Source organism: Cnephaeus nilssonii (assembly GCF_951640355.1).
Source record: "Cnephaeus nilssonii genome assembly, chromosome: 6".
NCBI lineage: Eukaryota > Metazoa > Chordata > Mammalia > Chiroptera > Vespertilionidae > Cnephaeus > Cnephaeus nilssonii.
Window position 1 is genome coordinate 63,975,564 of NC_137077.1, and position 18,809 is coordinate 63,994,372.

An 18,809-nucleotide genomic window follows, 5' to 3' on the forward strand; every position below is an offset into this window, starting at 1 on the left:
CCAGCCACACTGAATTTCTTTTGTTCCTCAAGGTCAATATGCTCCCTCCCGACCAGGTCTTTGAACGTGCTATTTAGTACTGCCTTGCTTTCTGCTTTCTCCCTCTCACCTGGCTGCTTCTATTTATCTTTTTGGCATCAGTCAGGATAAGCCCCCCCACCTCTACAGAACCCCTCCCCTCTGTAGGGCCAATCATATCTGTATTTATTGAATGACTCTTCCACCCACCCACCCCTCAGACTGTCAACTCCATCAGGGCAGGGGCCAATCTTTTACCTCCATATTCCTAGGCCAGCACATGCCACAAACCATACTAGGCATTCAACAAATGTGCGCTGAGGAAATTAAATCAACCCTGTCTAGACAAACACAGAATGTAACGAACTATCCTTTGAGATATATCACTTAACTTTATGGCTCTCAGTTTCCACTTACTGCAGCATTCAACACGGTTAACCATGCCCTTGGCAAGGAAAGAGTTAGCACGGCCCGTCTGTTCTATTCACTCCTGGCTTATCTCTGGGAACACCTGCCGCACAGTAAGGACCCTTAACCAAACTGAGCACTAAAGTCCTGAAATGTTCACTAGTTAATGATGTCACTTTGTACCCCCACGTCAGTGGGCGGCATGCACCAGGCCAAGAGCACCAAGGTCAACATGAAGATTCATGTTGTGCACCCGGGACCTATGGGGGCCGGCACCCTGGCTGGTCGCACAGCCTTGGAGAACTCTGCACTGCCAACACTAGAGTTGGCTTCCCCGGGGGGAGGCACAGCTGGAGAGAAACGTGCATCTGAGGGATCCTCACCGAGGGAGAAGCCTATGCTGACTTTTCTCACCTTTGCCTACATATAAGGTGCCCTCCCCCCCGCCCCAAATGTATATACACTTTAACAGCTGGTAACTCATCTAATGTTCACTCCTTTTCAGGTTTAACTGATTTGAAATAATGGGTGAAGCCAGACTAAGCTTCAAACAAAGAAAATTTACCCTAACGTGCCACTAGACTTTTTTTTATGGGGATATATAAAGAGAGAAAGTTTATGGCACAAAACCGGCAACAGTCGACGAATTGAGTGAGGGTGCACAAATACCAAACAAAATGATTCTTGATGTTTGTGATTCCGCTGCTTTGAGTTATCAGCAGTGCCTGGACCAGAACGGTGATCAGTTTGAAAACAGGCATTGACACACACACAAAATTATTCATTTCTGTAGAATCTTTTAAATTTTGAAAATGAACTGTATATCACGGAAGCATGGAACAGATTGTAGAATCTCAGAGGGAAGGCGGGGGAGGGAGGGTGGGTAGGAATTAATTAACCAAAGACCTTGTATGCATATATGCATAATCCATGGACACTGACTATAAAGGGTGGTGAAGGTCTGGGGCGGGGGGCAGGGCGGGCTGGAGGGGGTCAATGGGGAAAAGGGGGACATATGTAATACTTTCAACAATAAAAAAATATTTTAAATAAAGAATTAAAAAAAGAAAAAACCCCAGATAATGAACTGTATGTCAATAAACGACGACTTTATAATCATTCATTCAAAGTGCGCATACATTTTTGGGAACACCCTGTATATGTCATTATCCTGCTGTTCCTGCACGGCATCCTTTGCTTAGTAACTCTCAGCTGGGAGTGTGACTTTATGCTGAGTCATTAGTCCCTCTGGCAGCTCCCTCGGGGGTGGTCATGGGACCCTGAAACAGCCTCCTTCTTGAACTGTGGCCCTTCCTTGATGACTGTGATATCACTGTTCCCTCCTGCCTCCTTGCTGACTTCCTTTCAACCCCCTTGGCTGGCTTCTGTCTCTACCAGCCTCTAAATGACATAAGGTCCCGAAGCTCTAATTCTGGCCTTTCCTCTCCACGCTCTAGACTATTTTATTAGTCCCATGGCTTTCAATATCATCTATATGTTGATGAGTCTCAATTTTACTTCTACAGCCCAACCTCTCCCCCAAATTCCACACACATACCCACTGTCTACTGGACATCCCCATGGTATGTCTACAATGGGGATGTCCATTGTTTGAGATAAGGATTTCAAACTTATAAAAAACTGTCTAAATCAGAGCTCTTGATTTGACTCCAAGCGCGTTCTCTCCTAGTTTTTCCCATCTGGGTAAGTAAAACCTCATACTCTGTTACCCACGCATGAATCCTAAAGGTCATCCTGGCTTTTCAATTTTTTCCTGCCCACCCACCTTCCAATCTGTTCCCTCCCCCCAGCACCTCTCCCCTGCTCAGTGGGCTTCGGCCCCTCTGCTCTCCTTTCCACAGAGCCCAGCACACCTTTTACCTTATTGCCTCTGTGCTCACCGCCCGCCTCTCCACTTTGAACCAGTGGATGCTGTAGAGCCTGACAACACATTTTGTACACTTAGAAGCACATGTTCTCAAAACTCAAAAATGACCAAACCCGATGAAATGTTTGTTAAGGCTAGAATGAGGTGTTTTCCCAACTTACCTTTCTGTTCCTTCATAAATAGAAAGGAACTTACCAGTAACAAATGATAGACCAACTAGGCTTATCTCTAGTACAGTAAGATTATCCCTCTGAGTTCCCAAGGGTAACAGAAAAAAAAAAGTGTTCCCTAGTGGAGCAACCTTTATCTAAAATTTAACCCCATGTGCACCTGGTATTATTATTAAGGTATAAATAAATTTCTCTAAATAAAACAAATGGCAAAGCTCCTGTGGAATTACCACATGTTAAAATGACCTGTGCTCCCGTGTCCCCAGGTCTCTACACTTTCACAAGAGTGAATACCCCACATACACATTAAAAGAATTTTAAAAAATATATATTTTATTGATTTTTTACAGAGAGGAAGGGAGAGAGATAGAGAGTTAGAAACATCGATGAGAGAGAAACATCGATCAGCTGCCTCCTGCACACCTCCTACTGAGGATGTGCCCGCAACCAAGGTACATGCCCTTGACCGGAATTAAACCTGTGACCTTTCAGTACTCAGGCTGATGCTCTATCCACTGAGCCAAACCAGTTAGGGCCACATTAAAAGAATTTTATTGGTTGGGCTCAACCAAGTTACCAACAATGGCAAGAGAGTGAATACTTAATAGGGCCTAAAAGTTAAGATACCTTCAACAGTTTATCTATATGTGTCTTTCCAAACCTGTCTTTCTGAACCACTCACAGCAAGAATCCTATATAATAAAGAGGTAATATGCAAATTGACCATCACACCCTCACAAAGATGCTGCCTACGACTAGGCTTGCAGAGGGGTTAGTGAGGGACGACCAAATGACTGAACAGCAGGCTGCGTGGGGTGACCAGGCCTGTGTGTGTGTGTGTGTGTGGGGGGAGTTTGGGGCAACCAGGCCGGCAGCAGGGGGCAGTAAGAGGCGACCAGGCCGGCAGGGGGGGCAGTTAGGGGCGACCAGGACAGTTAGGGCAGGGTGCAGTTGGCGGGTGACCAGGTTGGCAGGAGGAACAGTTGGGGGCGATTAGGCTGGCAGGGGGGCAGTGAGGGGCATTAGGTCAGCGGGGGGCAGGGAGGCAGTTGGGGGTGACCAGGCCAGCGGAGGGGAGGGGGGCAGTTCGGGGCAACCAGGTTGGCAGAGGGGGGCAGTTGGGGGCAACCAGGCCAGCATGCAGAGGCAGTGAGGGGAGATCAGGCCAGCATGGGGGGGGGGTACTTGGGGGTGACCAGGCAGGCAGGCAGGTGAGCGATTAGGAGCCAGTGGTCCAAGATTGTGAGAGGGATGTCCGACTGCCAATTTAGGCCCGATCCCCAGAATCGGGCCTAAACCGGCAGTCGGACATCCCCCAAGGGGTTCCAGATTGGAGAGGGTGCAGGCTGTGCTGAGGGATCTCCCCCCCACCCCCGTGCACGAATTTTGTGCACTGGGCCTCTAGTTATTAAATAAGCCGACTGCCTTCATCTTAAACCTGTGCAACATTCCTGAGTATGGAGAGGAAAAAAAAAAACACCTTAAAATTGAGGGGTGTCAGATCTCTGTTTAACTTTTTTTTGGGGAAAGTCTTCATCACATGAAGAAAGAGAAAGGCTTCTCTCTTTTAACATTCTCCAAATAAAATTATTTGGAGAATTATTCTTGTGCTGTTCAAATGGAACCAGGGATATTTATTTAAACTCTGCTTAATGGAGGTGTGTGTATATTCTGTATTTACTCTCTCTTCCTTAGCTACATGTTTGGTTAGGTTTGGGGGGCTGAGGGGAGGGAGGAAAGAACCACTTCAGACCTGTCAGTGAATAGCTGGATGAGGCCCTTTCCTGCCTGAGACGCACCAACTTCCCTGCCGCCTCCTCCTCCATCCCAGGAACATCCCTGAAGCTGTGGCATAATGAGTTCTCCACGTCGACCACTCCAAAGTTATCATATTACTGACCATAAAATAGTTGTAGCCAAAAAAGTTTACATTGCCAAAAAACAAGTTCATTTTCTTGAGAGACTGAAGTACTTACTATATACGATATGTGTCACTATGTAAAGTTATATATAAGTTACATATAGCATATGTAACTACACGGAGGGGCCAGATTATTATGATCTCTGAACGCATAATAATCTGGCCACTCAGTGTATTTGTATCTCAAATGAGTACCAAAACTAGACTTTTGCTGGAGAACAACCACCTATTTGCCCTGAGCTTTCTATCAGCCAGTGCAAAGGGGAAAACTGATCAGGTGCACAATTTATAGTATCTTTGATATCAAATAAATGAGGTACTCAAGAGAAGTACATTGAGTGGCCAGATTATTATGCATTCAGAGATCATAATAATCTGGCCACTCAGTGTATGTAGAAGTATATATATAAATACACATCCTATACAGTATACTTATACAATATAACGTATTATATACTACTAGAGGCTCGATGCACGGATTCGTTCACCGGTGGGGTCCCTCAGCCTGGCCTGTGCCCTCTTGCAATCCGGGACCCCTCGGGGGATGTCAGACTGTCAGTTTCAGAAAGATCCCCGCAGGTCAGGCTACACTGCCGCAGCTGCGCTTGCCAGCCATGAGCCCAGTGTCTGGTGCCCATCCGTCAGCTGAGCGGTGCTCCCGCTGTGGGAGCGCACTGACCACCAGGGGGCAGCTCCTGCGTTGAGCAATGCCCCCTGGTGGTCAGTGCATGTCATAGCGATCGGTCGACCAGTTGTTCGGTCGCTTAGGCTTATATATATATATAGATACTGTATAAAAGTATATTTACATTCATGTTTCACTTGCCACATACAGAAAGTCTCTTCAGCTTTGATCCGTAGAGTGTGTGTCACATATAAGCACATATTGGCCTTGGACACAAAGATGGGCAAAGCCTGGTCCCTGCTCTCCAGGTGCAATGTATAGATGGAAGATGCTCGGGAAGAGGAGCGCGGGATTCTAACTCTGCCCAGAGGACTAGGACAAGGCTTTCAGGAGGTACCATCCTATATAATAAAAGGCTAATATGCAAATCGACTGAACAGCAGAACAACCTGTTGCTATGATGCTCACAGACCACCAGGGGGCAAACCTCAATGCAGGAGCTGCCCCATGGTGGTCAGTGTGCTCCCACAGGGGGAGTGCCGCTCAGCCAGAAGCTGGGCTCACGACTGGCGAGCGCAGCGGCAGTGGCAGGGGCCTCTCCCGCCTCCGAGGCAGCGCTAAGGATGTCCGACTGCTGGCTTAGGCCCGTTCCCCGTGGGGAGAGGGCCTAAGCCGTCAGTCGGATATCCCCCGAGGGCTCCTGTACTGCAAGAGGACACAAGCTGGGCTGAGGGTCTCCCCCGCCCCCGAGTGCACAATTTTTGTGCACCAGGCCTCTAGTTTACAAATAAGCCTTCACATCCACACCTGCTCTAAAAATGTGACATCATGCTAAGTTTCACCTGCTGTATTCGTAATATACCTGTGCACTTTGTCAGAAAGGAGTCTTAGGTATGCATTTGGGTAACTGTCCGTTCCTGTGACTTAGCTATGCTTCATAATGGGGGTCTAGTTTCCTCAGAGAGATTCCTGACAGAGAAAAGTAAAAAACTGGGAAAGCAACTAATTGAAAGCTCGTTGTTTAAACAAATAGAAGAGTTACTTAGATGGTTTCATCTGGTGAACTCCGTGATAGGGTAAACCCTCCAAATATGTGAGCGCTGTTGTTAATGCCTCCATACCCACCAAAAAGGCCGTTATCTTTAGCTCTGGGTTAATTCATGATAAGTGTGTGGGGCCAGTTTGAAGGCAACGTGTTTGAAGTCGGCTGCACTTTTCCTGACGCAGTGAAGACTAAGCCCTCCGGTGTGAAGTTATGCATGTGAAAGGTCACAGACTAGAAATTTTGTACTTTAATTTAAACACCTGACACGCAGAGATAAGAAACATTTTGAATGTGCAATGCATGTCTGTTTTATTTTAACACATACTCAAATGAGGACTTACAAACCTCTCAGTAAACTGCTATACTGTATGCCATCGAACTGCTAAGAAGCTAGGAAGCATATCAATTGTTTCAAATCACTGGATAGGAAGATTTCATTTAATCCCCCTCCCCCTCACCCAAAAGCATGTTGGTATTTAATATAATATTTTAAAAAAATTTTACTTTAAAATTCTTTTTATACTTTCTTGCTTTGTACTCTTAGAGAAAGGGAAATTCTAACTATGCAAATGAAAAGAAGGAAACAGAGCTAATGGCGTTTATCATCTCTCAACTCCAGACCCTGCCATCACCACTGTTACCTCCAGACACACATGTTCGCTGATTAAGAACAGAAACCAAACACCTTCGGATGCTGCTACATAAATGTGCAGCGGGTCCCGACCAGCTCTCTCTCTGTGATTGTGGACTAACAGTTCCTAACCTATCAGTCTATGTCCAATATTTTACAACTCTCTCTTCACCATGCTGGCATTAAGTAAATAGAAAATATAACATATTTATGTACATAATTTCGAAAAAATCAATTTAGTGTTCAAACTGTATATAAAGGAGAAATAAAAGGAAGGCAACTTATAATAAAATATGATATCAGTATGCAAAAATTTGGGCATAGTCCAGTAGACACGATGAAAAAATCAGATGCTCTGCATATAAACATAACCAATGGATACAGACACTAGGGGGGTGAGGGCATGTGCTGGGGGAGTGGGGGAGATTGGGGGTGGGGGAAGCCAGGGGGAGGTCAATGGGGGGAAAAGGAGACATGTACTACTATTTGTAATACTTTAAACAATAAAGAAAGAGAAAGGGGCACTAGATTAAAAGTAAAAAATAAAATAAAAAATCAGATGCTCATATCTATACAATTCTCCCTCAGTATCATGGGTGATTGGTTCCAGGACCCCCGAGGATAACAAAATCCGAGGATTCTCAAGCCCCTTATATAACATGGCTTAATATTTGCATATAACCTACACATTCTCCTAAATACCGTATTTTCCGGCGTATAAGACGACTGGGCGTATAAGATTTTCCTGGGTTAAAAAGTCGTCTTATACACCGGAAAATACGGTAAGCTTTCTTACCACTTTTCTGCATAATTATTAGTTTGAGATTTAGCACATCTCAAGATTACTTATAATACTTAATACAATATGGATGCTATGTAAATAGTTGTTATGGGATATTGTTTAAGGAATAATGACAAGAAAACAAAAGTCTGTATATGTTCGGTACAGATGCAGCCATGGGAGGCCTAACTGTATGGTACACATCAGCAACAATGTAACTCCCCATCCCCACCCCCACCCCCCACCCCCGGATATTTTTGCTCTGCAGTTGGTTGAATCCAGGAATGCAGAACCCGCGGATAAGGAGGGCTGACTATACCCGAGAATCACGGTGAATGCATCTACTCCAAATGCAGACTAATTCAGCTGTGTGGTCACTGGTGTCAGCATTTTATGAATGTGAAATACCTCAGTCAAGTTCAGAGAAAAACAAAAACCAAAATTTTCCTTTTTATCTAGTTACATTCCTGAAAAGTTTAGTATGTATTAAGATTGTGGGGGTGGGGGGGAAAGTATTGTGTTTGTACATAAAACAGAGTATGGTGTTTTTTTGTTTTTAAATATATTTTATTGATTTTTTACAGAGAGGAAGGGAGAGGGATAGAGAGTTAGAAACATTGATGGGAGAGAAACATCCATCAGCTGCCTCCTGCACACCCCTCACTGGGGATGTGCCCGCAATCAAGGTACATGCTCTTGACCAGAATCAAACCTGGGACCTTTCAGTCCGCAGGCCAATGCTCTATCCACTGAGCCAAACCAGTTAGGGCCAGAGTATGGTTTTAAGCTCAGATCATTGAAAGCTGGTCTTTCCTCTATGGAGGGCATTCGAAAATGTTGGGGGCAATTTTTCACTATGCATGACTATTCTGTGCTTTGCTAACAAGATCAGGAGGCTACATCAAGGAATGAAGCCCCTACTCATGTGGCCTAAACCTCCTCAATTCCCAAAAGTCCCTCTAGGGGGGGCTACTGCTCTTAATGAGAACCACTGTTTTCAGAAGAAGGCAGTTTGGTGGATGGGTGTTCTGTCTGTCCTGTAGGTGTGTAAACCAGAATCTCTGCCTTCTGTCTCACAATCCAAGAGTTTTGCATTTAGGAAAAAATTAGGTTTATACAAAAAAAAAAAAAAAATGGAATTCAAACTGCTTTGGATGAAACCGTGAATACCAAAAAGGGTTCAAGAAATTCCACAGATCACTCACAAAAAAACAAAAACAAGCCCTAGCCGGTTTCGCTCAGAGTGTTGGCCTGTGGACTGAAGGGTCGCAGGTTTGATTCTGTCCAAGGGCACATGCCTGGGTTGCGGGCTCAATCCCCAGTAGGCAGCATGCAGAAGGCAGCCGATCAATAATTCTCTCTCATCATTGATGTTTCTGTCTCTCCCTCTCACTTCCTTTCTGAAACCAATAAAAATATATTTAAAAACCGAGCACAAATATTTAATATAGGCTTTTGCTTGGATGATAGAGGATACTTATCAACTTTTTCAGAATCACAGGGGTAAGGGGCAAGATGTGTAGAAGAGGGTAGGCAACAAGAACAGAAAAAGATAATTGGAGAAACTTTTCTCTACAGCAAAGAGATTTAAGGGTTTATTCACTATTCACACAAGACAAGCTAGTTCCAATCACCCCCTCTGTCATTTACAAACTATGAACAATTCATTTTACCTCAATTCTTCACATGTAAATATGGGGGTAATGATGGTATTCCATACTATTGTGAACATGATTAAGTGAAACATATATGTAAAGTGCCAGGCAAATAGTAAAATCACTTGATGTTGGCTGTCATTATATTTTTTGAAGTTTCAAATGCCGACTATTTCTGTTTAGATATATTTGAGATTTGAAATAAAAATGGCCCTAACCAGTTTGGCTCAGTGGATAGAGTGCTGGCCTGTGGACTGAAGGATCAAGGGCAGGCTCCTCCCCGGTCCGGGCCCTGGTCAGGGCGCGTGCAGGAAGCAATCAATATGTTTCTCTCACATCAATATTTCTCTCTGTCTTTCCCTCTCTCTTCCTCTCTCTCTAAAAATCAATGGAAAAATATCCTTGGGTGAGGATTAAAAAAAACTGTTTACTAGGTATAAGCACAGAAGATATTCTGTCTCAATTTTCTCTTTTAAATTATACTACAAATAGGGTAAATCTAAATAATTTCCTTATAAGAAAACAAAAAGAACAGTGTCTTTAAAAACACACACCTGAATACAGGTAATTATAAAACAAGGCCAATATTCAAAAAGATGTTTCAGGGGGAAAAACTTGCATTTCAAGTTAAAGAAGGGGAAAGACTTGCTAAATCAGTATAACTTTAAATCACAAACATGTGTATTACAGCTGCAATTCCTAGATTTTAGTGGTTTTCTTGATATTCATTCCTCAATAGGTCCCCATCTTTTACATCACAAAGAGCATTTTATACAGGATCTCAAGCAAACTGGCTTTATGACCACACTTGAGAAATGAGGATCACAGAAAATTTAAGTGTTGTGGTAAAATTTAACATACAATGTTTTGTATTCCGTGCCCCACCTCCCAGAACAAATTGCCAGCCAAAATCTACACAGCTGAGGGCAGTAGACAATGAGAGATAAGTGTATGTGAACACAGTACGTGCCTCTTAGGGGCAGGAATCTAAGCCAAATCTCGGGAGACTTTTGAGCATCTGAAATTGTATAAAGATTGTATAAAGATTCCTGGCAGAGGAATTAAATAAATATCTGCTAAATGAATATATGAAGGTGAGAGCACTTGGGGAGGAAAGCATGAGAAATAAATTCTTCCTTATATATTAAACACAATGAAAAATTGATAGTACAGTAATCTATCATGGTCATCATCATCATCATCACCTCAGCACAAGATCTATCCTCTTAGCAAAATTGTTAAGTATACACTATGTTGTACAGTAGACCTCTAAGATGTATTCATCTTGTATAACCAAAACTTTGTACCCTTTGACAAATACTACAGTAATCTTTCAAACCATTAAGGCCAGTATTGATTTATGAATGGTATAAGATTTAGAGTTGTTTTTTTCTTAGCATACATTTCTCGTGAGATTATAAATCAATACAATCCTTTTGGAAGGCAATTTGGTTACATGTATCAAATACATAAAACTGCTTAAGACCCAGTAATTTCCTTTTTTTGAAATGTATCCCTAATAGCAGCTAATGTATCCCTAACAGTAGCTCTTATGTAGTGCTTATTATGTGCCAGGAGTTATTCTAACAACCCAGGGTCACATTGCCTACAAAGAATCTAGAATTTGCTCTCTTAGCTACAAAGATGTTCACTATGGCATTGCTTATAACAGGAAAAGTTTAGAAGCAAACTAAATGTCCATCAGTGGGGTATGAGTTAAATAAGCAATAGTACATCTATCAATAGGACACAAAGCAGGTATTAAAAATCAAGTTTTCACCCGGTGTGGCTCCGTGGTTGAGCATCGACCTGTGAACCAGGAGGTCACAGTTCAATTCCCAGTCAGGGCACATACCTAGGTTTCGGGCTCAGTCCCCAGTAGGGGGCATGCAGGAGGCAGCCAATCAATGATTCTCTCTCATCATTGGTGTTTCCATCTCTTTCTCCCTCTCCCTCCCTCTCTGAAATCAATAAAAAAATATATATTTTTTAAAATCAAGTTTTCTAGATAACATGTTTTCATGGACAAACAAGATTTGTGGCTCAGTGGAAGAGGGGAAGGCTCGTGTTATCTTTGGATGATGAGATTTTAATTTTCTTTTTGGTGCTTTGTTGTATCTTCCAAATTTTCTAAGTGAACTTGAATTTTTGTACCCAGAAAAATATTACTAAGACATTTCTCTCGCCCTAGCTGTTTTGGCTCAGCGGATAGAGTGTCAGCCTGTGCACTGAAGGGTCCCGGGTTCAATTCTGGTCAAGGGTTGCGAGCTCGATCCCCAGTAGGGAGTGTGCAGGAGGCAGCTGATCAAGATTCTCTCTCATCACTGATGTTTCTATCTCTCTCTCCCTCTCCCTTCCTCTCTGAAATCAATAAAAATATTTTTTAAAAGAAATTTCTGTCTAGATCAGCACAGCCCATCAAAATAGTTACATATGTAATTTAAAACGCTCTAGTAACCATAACCACATTAACAAAGGTGAAAAGAAACCAATGAAATTAATTTTAAGTGTTTCTTATTTAAACCACATATTAAAATATTATCATTTCAATATTTAATCTATATAACCTATTAGTGGAGTAATTTGCTTTTTTGTATTAAGTCTTCAAGGTGACTTTAGAGCAGTGGTCGGCAAACTGCGGCTCTCGAGCCACATGCGGCTCTTTGGCCCCTTGAGATTTTAGCAAAGGCCAGCTTAGGAGAACCCTAATTAAGTTAATAACAATGTACCTACCTATATAGTTTAAGTTTAAAAAATTTGGCTCTCAAAAGAAATTTCAATCGTTGTACTGTTGATATTTGGCTCTGTTGACTAATGAGTTTGCAGACCACTGAGACAGGTGAACCTGAGTTTGAACCCTCCTCTAGCACTTGTCAGCTGTGTAATTTTCAGCACGTTAACTTCTCTGTGTCTCATTTGACTTGTTCTATAAATGAGGATAAGGCCTACTTTGAGTTGTTGAGATTGAAATAATGTATTAAAATACCTAATACATAGAAAACACTTGATAACAGATTTTTATTATTACCCCTTGACCTTTGCAACCTTCCTTAATCAAGTAAAAGCTCCTAGAACTAATTTAGGGGAAGAACGAAGAAGTGGGAACCCACAATAAACACATTTGTATTTTAAAGCAAGCTACCTGATGGCAAGGAACAAATGGCACACATCTTTGCTTGCTTCGCACAGTATCTGCCCACAAATATTCATTACATAAACATAGATTACAGAATATGTACCAGGTATCCTGCTACACAAGGGGCATTAGGAATTCTTACAAAGGAATGGAGGAGAAGCTTCCTTAACTGAATGGAGGGATGAACCAATGACCATTGTAATTTTACTGATTTTTTCAACTCAGTTGTTAGGTTGTTTTGCTTGTTTGTTTTGAGTTGCTTCTCTTGTTTCATGTAGATTTTTTTTACTATGGCATTAGGTAGTGGGGTTTCTCCAAAAGATTCAACTGAAATATGGTCAGTCTACTATGTCTGAATCTAGGTGAAGGGTATACGTGCATTCAACTTTTGAGTGGTTTTCAAACACTTCAAAATTAACCCTTTGCACTCGCTTGCTTTTTTCTCGATTCCTTTATTCTACTCGGGATTTAATTTTTTAAATACCCCAGATTTTACAAAGCGCGGCAGTAGAATAAAAAACTGGAGTTTCTTTTCATACAAACTTATTTATTTGGATTTTTTTATATTTCAAATTATTGATACATTCAAAGAGTATAAAAAGAGCTGCTACTGATGCTAACCGTGTCGAGTCACACTCGACATCCGAGTGCAAAAGGTTAAAAACTGAAAAAAATAATCAAATATAACAGAAGTAAATTATCATGACATGCATCAATGGTTTTATAACATCACTGTTTATAAAAAAAGATCAGAAACTATACTGATGCCCCAAAGAAGTGAATGACTAAGAAAATCCAGATAATCCTATCTAATAAAAGAGTAATACGCAAATTGACCATCACTCCAACACAGAAGATGGCTGCCCCCATGTGGTCAAAGATGGCTGCCCCCATGTGGACACAAGATGGCCACCACAGATAGCCACCACAAGATGGCCGGCAGGGGAAGGCAGTTGTGGGTGATCAGGCCAGCAAGGGAGGGCAGTTGGGGGGACCAGGCCTGCAGGGGAGGGCAGTTGGGGGGGACCCAGGCCTGCAGGGGTGGGCAGTTGGGGGCCACCAGGCCTGCAGGGGAGGGCAGTTGGGGGGGACCAGGCCTGCAGAAGAGGGCAGTTGGGGGGACCAGGCCTGCAGAGGAGGGCAGTTGGGGGGAACAAGGCCTGCAGAAGAGGGCAGTTTGGGGGACCAGGCCTGCAGGGGAGGGCAGTTGGGGGTGACCAGGCCTGCAGGGGAGGACAGTTAGGGGCAACTCGGCCTGCAGGGAAGGGCAGTTGAGGGCATCCAGGCTGGCAGGAGAGGGCAGTTAGGGGTGACCGGGCCAGCAGGGGAGGGTAGTTGGGGTCGACCAGGCCTGCAGGGGAGGACAGTTAGGGGTGACCAGGCCGGTAGGGGAGGGCAGTTAGGGGCTATCGGGCCAGCAGGGGAGCAGTTAGGTGTTGATCAGGCTGTCAGGGGAGTGGTTAGGGAGTGATTAGGCTGGCAGGCAGAAGCGGTTAGGGGCAATCAGGCAGGCAGGCAGGCAAGCGGTTGGGAGCCAGCAGTCCTGGATTGTGAGAGGGATGTCCGACTGACTGTTTAGGCCTGATCCCATTGGGCAGTCGGACATCCCTTAAGGGGTCCCAGATTGGAGAGGGTACAGGCTGGGCTGAGGGACACAACCCCCCTTCTGTGCACGAATTTCATGCACCAGGCCTCTAGTCAAATGTATAAAATACTATATAGCAACCAATTCACATATTTTTATGAATTGACAAAATTGCAGATTTTGTCAATTCATAAAAATATGCAATGAGCCCTCACCGGTTTGGCTCAATGGATAGAATGTCGGCCTGCGGACTGAAATGTCCCAGGTTCGATTCTGGTCAAGGGCATGTACCTTGGTTGCAGGCACATCCCCAGTGGGGTGTGTGCAGGAGGCAGCTGATCGATGTTTCTCTCTCATCGATGTTTCTAACTCTCTATCCCTCTCCCTTCCTCTCTGTAAAAAAATCAATAAAATATATATTTTTAAAAATGCAATGAAATAATGAGAATGGGGGGGGGGGCAGAGTAGAATCCATGATTACAATGAAAATATATAAAATATGCATTTACAAAAATAAAAAAAAATGTATTCGGTGAGGTAGGAATATTACTTCCCCTTCTGGGTAGGTTGCACGTGTTCATAACAGAAAAAGAAAAATAAACATCACGTATAATAAATCCTGTTTGCTAAGCAAACTTACCTTGCACTAGAGGGCAGGTTGGCCAGGAGAAATTGCCTATCTAGTGAAGCGTGCCAACAAAGGGGCCCTGTCTTTAATGCCCCTACTAACATGCAGAGAGACTGCGGCCACGGACTCCCAGCTACCAGTGTGTAGGTTCACCTGCCACTTGGAATCTAAGAGCAGATTTGGGATTTTTCTCAATCTGAGTGGATTATTCAGAACATACTCAGTACAAACCATTTGACCACTAGTGTCAGATTTTCTTTTCACAGGATACCTCCTCAGTCCTTTAACCACAGGGCCGCGTGTAACAAACCACCACCACAACAAAAAGCCTGCTGGTCCTGTTTCTGGAGAGACAAGAAGATCTCGGTTCTTCTTGAGGAAAAGATTTCAATCAAGAGACAAAGTGTACAAAAGCAGGCAAGAATTTATTGACCGCAGCAAAAATATACTTAGGAGAGTGAAACAAGGAAGGGCATAGAGGAAGCAACAGGAGAGCCGAGGCTGGGCTGCCTGGCTCACTGGGAAGTCAGAGAACAGGGGGCCTTGGAGACAGGTTCAAGGGGGTTAGCCCTGGATTAGCTGCCGCTCCCCACTGCTCCCCTGGTTGCAAGTAGCATAGGGTCCCTTAGAGGTTAGCAGATATGTGGGGGTGGGGGGGGGGGGAGAAGGGGAGGGAATGGCACGGGCATGCTCCTTGGAGGGAGAGTGCCCTGGGACCTTCACTTTTAGGGGTTTTAAAAAGGCTGAGTGTTGCCTGGGTTTCGGGCTCAATCCCCAGTAGGGGGCGTGCAGGAGGCAGCCAATCAATGATTCTCTCTCACCATTGCTGTTTCTATCTCTCCCTTACCCTTCCTCTCTGAAATCAATAAAAATATTTTTTTAAAATAAATAAATAAAGGCTGAGTGTTTAGGCGAGGTCTTAGGGGCAGATCAATAGAATATTCATCAGCTTTATGCTGATGTACCAAAGTGAGATTTATTCTCTTAATTTGTCAGTCCTTGGGCTTGGAAAATGGCACTAATTGGATTTCTGATATCTGTCTCCCTGAGTAGGGCTTCCATTGTGCTTAAACTATTTACCCTCTGGTTGGGGAGGAGAAGTGCAAACCATTTACTCTTAAGTGTCCTTGGTTTAAGGAAGATAAGATTTATTAGGTGGCTGCAAACTGCTGTTTAACTAAAGTTTCCCTATTCTGCTTGTCCTGGAATTTTCCTAGCTTCTTACCATCATATAATAGTCTATGGTCTGGTATCACGCAGGACAGATCAAAATAGCTGGCTTGCATGAAGAGACTTCCCCAGCTTTCAAGAACACTTCGTGCTTGAAGAAATAAGAACTTACCAAATCTAGTACTTAAGCCAGTATTAAAATTAAACAACATCCTTCTTACTTTGTGGTTTAAATGATGACTGAACAATAACTCAAGCTAGTTGTGGTCTATATTTTCTTTATTAATATAATTAGTATTCTTAGATCTTTTAAAATTGTTCCTCTCTAACCTTAAGGGGAAATAATTTCAAAAGGTTGAATACATATGCTGATTCAAGATACAGCTTTCTCATGCATCTAAACCTCTATAATTTTGGATTACAGGGCAATATAGAGTAATTCTAGCACCAACTCTTGGCAATGTTGTTTTAAAACAAAGGTACCATTATACACATAAGCCTTGGATTTTTATTTATATTTTGCATTGCACAAGAGTAAATGTATGTAATACTTCTTTAATATAAACCTGGGGGGGGGGGGAATAAGAATAGACTCATTAATAGATTCCGAAGGGCTGAAAAGCTCTGAGCTAAAACCCCGTAGGGTTTGAAGATAAAGAGTAGGGTTTGAAGATAAAGAATTGAGATCCAAACTGTTGTAGGCAATTAGACAGACATGAGTAGAGCAAGAACAATGAGCTGGGTACAGAAGGTCCCCAGGATGGAAAGCCTCAGGTGCCTAGTGGACAATCACTTGTAGGGTGGGACCTTGCCCCCAGGGTAACTTTTCCTCCAGGAGCTTGGACCCTCTGACGTCTTCTCCTTAGAGATAACATCTATGCTTCAGTTGTTAGGTTCAGATAAGCAACAAAAACAGCCATGTCAGGACCACCTGCATTGAGTCATGACCCCTGCCCTGGTGCTGGCCAATCAATGTGGAGACCACAATCTTAAAAGGACACACCTGGAAAACTGCTGAAAATTCTATTAAGATCTTCCCCCTGGGACTTCCCCGAAAATGTCCACCCTTAAAACCTTAGGACGGAGGACCCACCTGCCTTTCTGTTCCCTTCCCTTCCCTTCCCTCTTCTCTCCCTCGCCCCAGGCAGGTTACCATTAGCTCCTTCACTCCCAAGCTCCCAGCCCCTTCCTTCAGCTCTATAACTCGATTCCTCAGCCCATTTCTTCTAGGAATTACTGTTTCTACCTCTGTACTTGACCCACTAAATGTTCTCTTACAGTGTGGGTCTTGCTCTGAATTCTTTCCTAGCCAGAACCCAAGTACCGAGGTTGCTGAACCTGGGCTTGGTCTCACCCACCAGTCAGACACCTCTCTTTGTAGGTACCAGCACAATAAAAGAGGATTAAGAAGCAATATCCACATGGACACAGACAATGGGGGGGGGGGGGGGCGCGGGGAGGCATGGGAGTGGGCTGGAAGAGGTTAATGAGGGGAAAAGGAGGACCTATGTAATGCTTTCAACAATGAAGATTAAAAAAGAAGTAATAGCTAATAACATTATTTGCCTTGCCCCCAAATGTCCAAGCCCTGAAGTACTGATCTCAGAGCCGGTCCTGGTTGTAAAACTTACCATCTGGGTGACCTTGGGCAAAATCCTTAATATCTTTATGATTCAACATCCCTGTCTATAGAAATGACAACTACTTAATATTGATACTTAATGCATAGTTTCTAAATTAAATCAATAAAGCAATTAAACAATAAACGTGAAATCACTGTTAACATATTTCTTATCCCGCAATTGTCTTATTCAAATGGATAATTATAAAAACAGCCTTTGACAGTACCAGAGCCACTTTTTTTGTTTTTTTGCATAACTTTAAGCATTTGGACTAATTATGCAAGACATGGAAATCTCACCAACAGAACCGCACTGTTTGAGTTTAAGAGAGACCTTTAGACTTGGTACTAACAGTCCGAGTCATATTTAAAGAAGTCAACTAAAGGGGAAACCTGAGATGGACAAACGGACTTCCTTGGCAGCTTATCTACAAAAGGAACCCAAAGATACCTCCCAGCCAACCGATGCCTGCAAGATCCGAAAAGGCACAACTCCATTAACTCCTAGGACTGAATGACTTCGAATGCCGGCAGAGACGCTCAGCAAAAACTCAGGTCGTCCTATTGCCACTCCTCGAACAAGATAAAATGACACAACACCCAAAAGCATAAAGCCGCCAACAAGCAAGGCGTCGGGGTCCCCGCTTGGAGCCCCTCTGAGCAGCTTCGCAGAGAGGGGTCGCGAAGCTCAGGTCTGTGTAATAAAGGAAAGCAAGGGTTGGGACGGCGCCCGAGGCGGACCCTACCTTTCACAGACTTCCCAATACTGTGTAAGTGAGTGACAGAACTGTAGTTTTGGGCAACATTCTTCAAGAACGTTTCCATCTCTTCCTGGTGGTGGTAGCTGAAATCCAGCGCGGCTACCAAAGGCAGCAGCAGCCCTAGCCAGAGGCGGGCGAAGTCCATGTTCTGGAGACGAATAGAAACGGTAATCAGGCGGAGACCCGGCTGGGAAGGGGACGGGGCGGGCGGGGCGCTGGTGTGGACGTTCCCAGCCCGGGCGCTGACAGCCCAGCGTCAGACCTCCTGACACTACCGTTCCCTGCTTCCCAAGGAGGCAAAAGTTGGAAGCCACACCTTCGGGAGTGAGTGCAACCGCCACACGGGCAGCCCGGGGTGCCTTCCATCCCGCCACCCGCTCCTCCCTCTCCGCCCCGCGTCTCCAGCGGCGGGTCGGCGCCCGGCAGCTGCGGCAGCTGCGGCAGCTGCTCCAGCCGCGCGCGCCCCCGGCCTCACCCCGGCACCGCGCACACCTCCACCCGCCCGCGGCGCCGCACGGGGCCGGCGCTTATAGCCCGGCCAGGGGGCGGGCGCACTCGGGACCCGCCCCGGTCGCCTGACTGACGTCCCGCCGGCCCATTCCGGCGCCGTGGGTCCCTCTGAGGCGGGGCCGAGACGCGCCTCCCGGGCTCCTCCGCCTTCTTCGCACCTGGGCGAGCCGGCGCGGGGGCCGGCTGTGCGGCCAGGCGGCCGTCTGAGGCTTCGCTCTGCTCCGGCTCCCGCCGCTGCTGGGCTCCCGGGCGCTCC

At 44.6% G+C, this 18,809-nt stretch overlaps 1 protein-coding gene across 2 annotated transcripts in view; it reads right to left on the reverse strand.

Annotated features, from left to right (window-relative positions):
- CPM (carboxypeptidase M) overlaps window positions 1-18,550 on the reverse strand; it is an 87,350-nt gene extending 68,800 nt beyond the window's left edge. The window contains exons 1-2 of one of the 2 annotated variants that reach the window (XM_079775387.1): window positions 18,536-18,550; window positions 18,029-18,191 (exon numbers count right to left, since the gene is read on the reverse strand). In XM_079775387.1, coding sequence (XP_079631513.1) covers window positions 18,029-18,188 — 160 coding nt within the window. In that variant the 5' untranslated portion in view covers window positions 18,189-18,191; window positions 18,536-18,550. Of the gene's footprint in view, window positions 1-18,028; window positions 18,192-18,518 lie in introns of both variants that reach the window. The other variant, XM_079775386.1, reaches the window with a different exon arrangement.
- Between the last annotated feature and the right edge of the window lie 259 nt (window positions 18,551-18,809).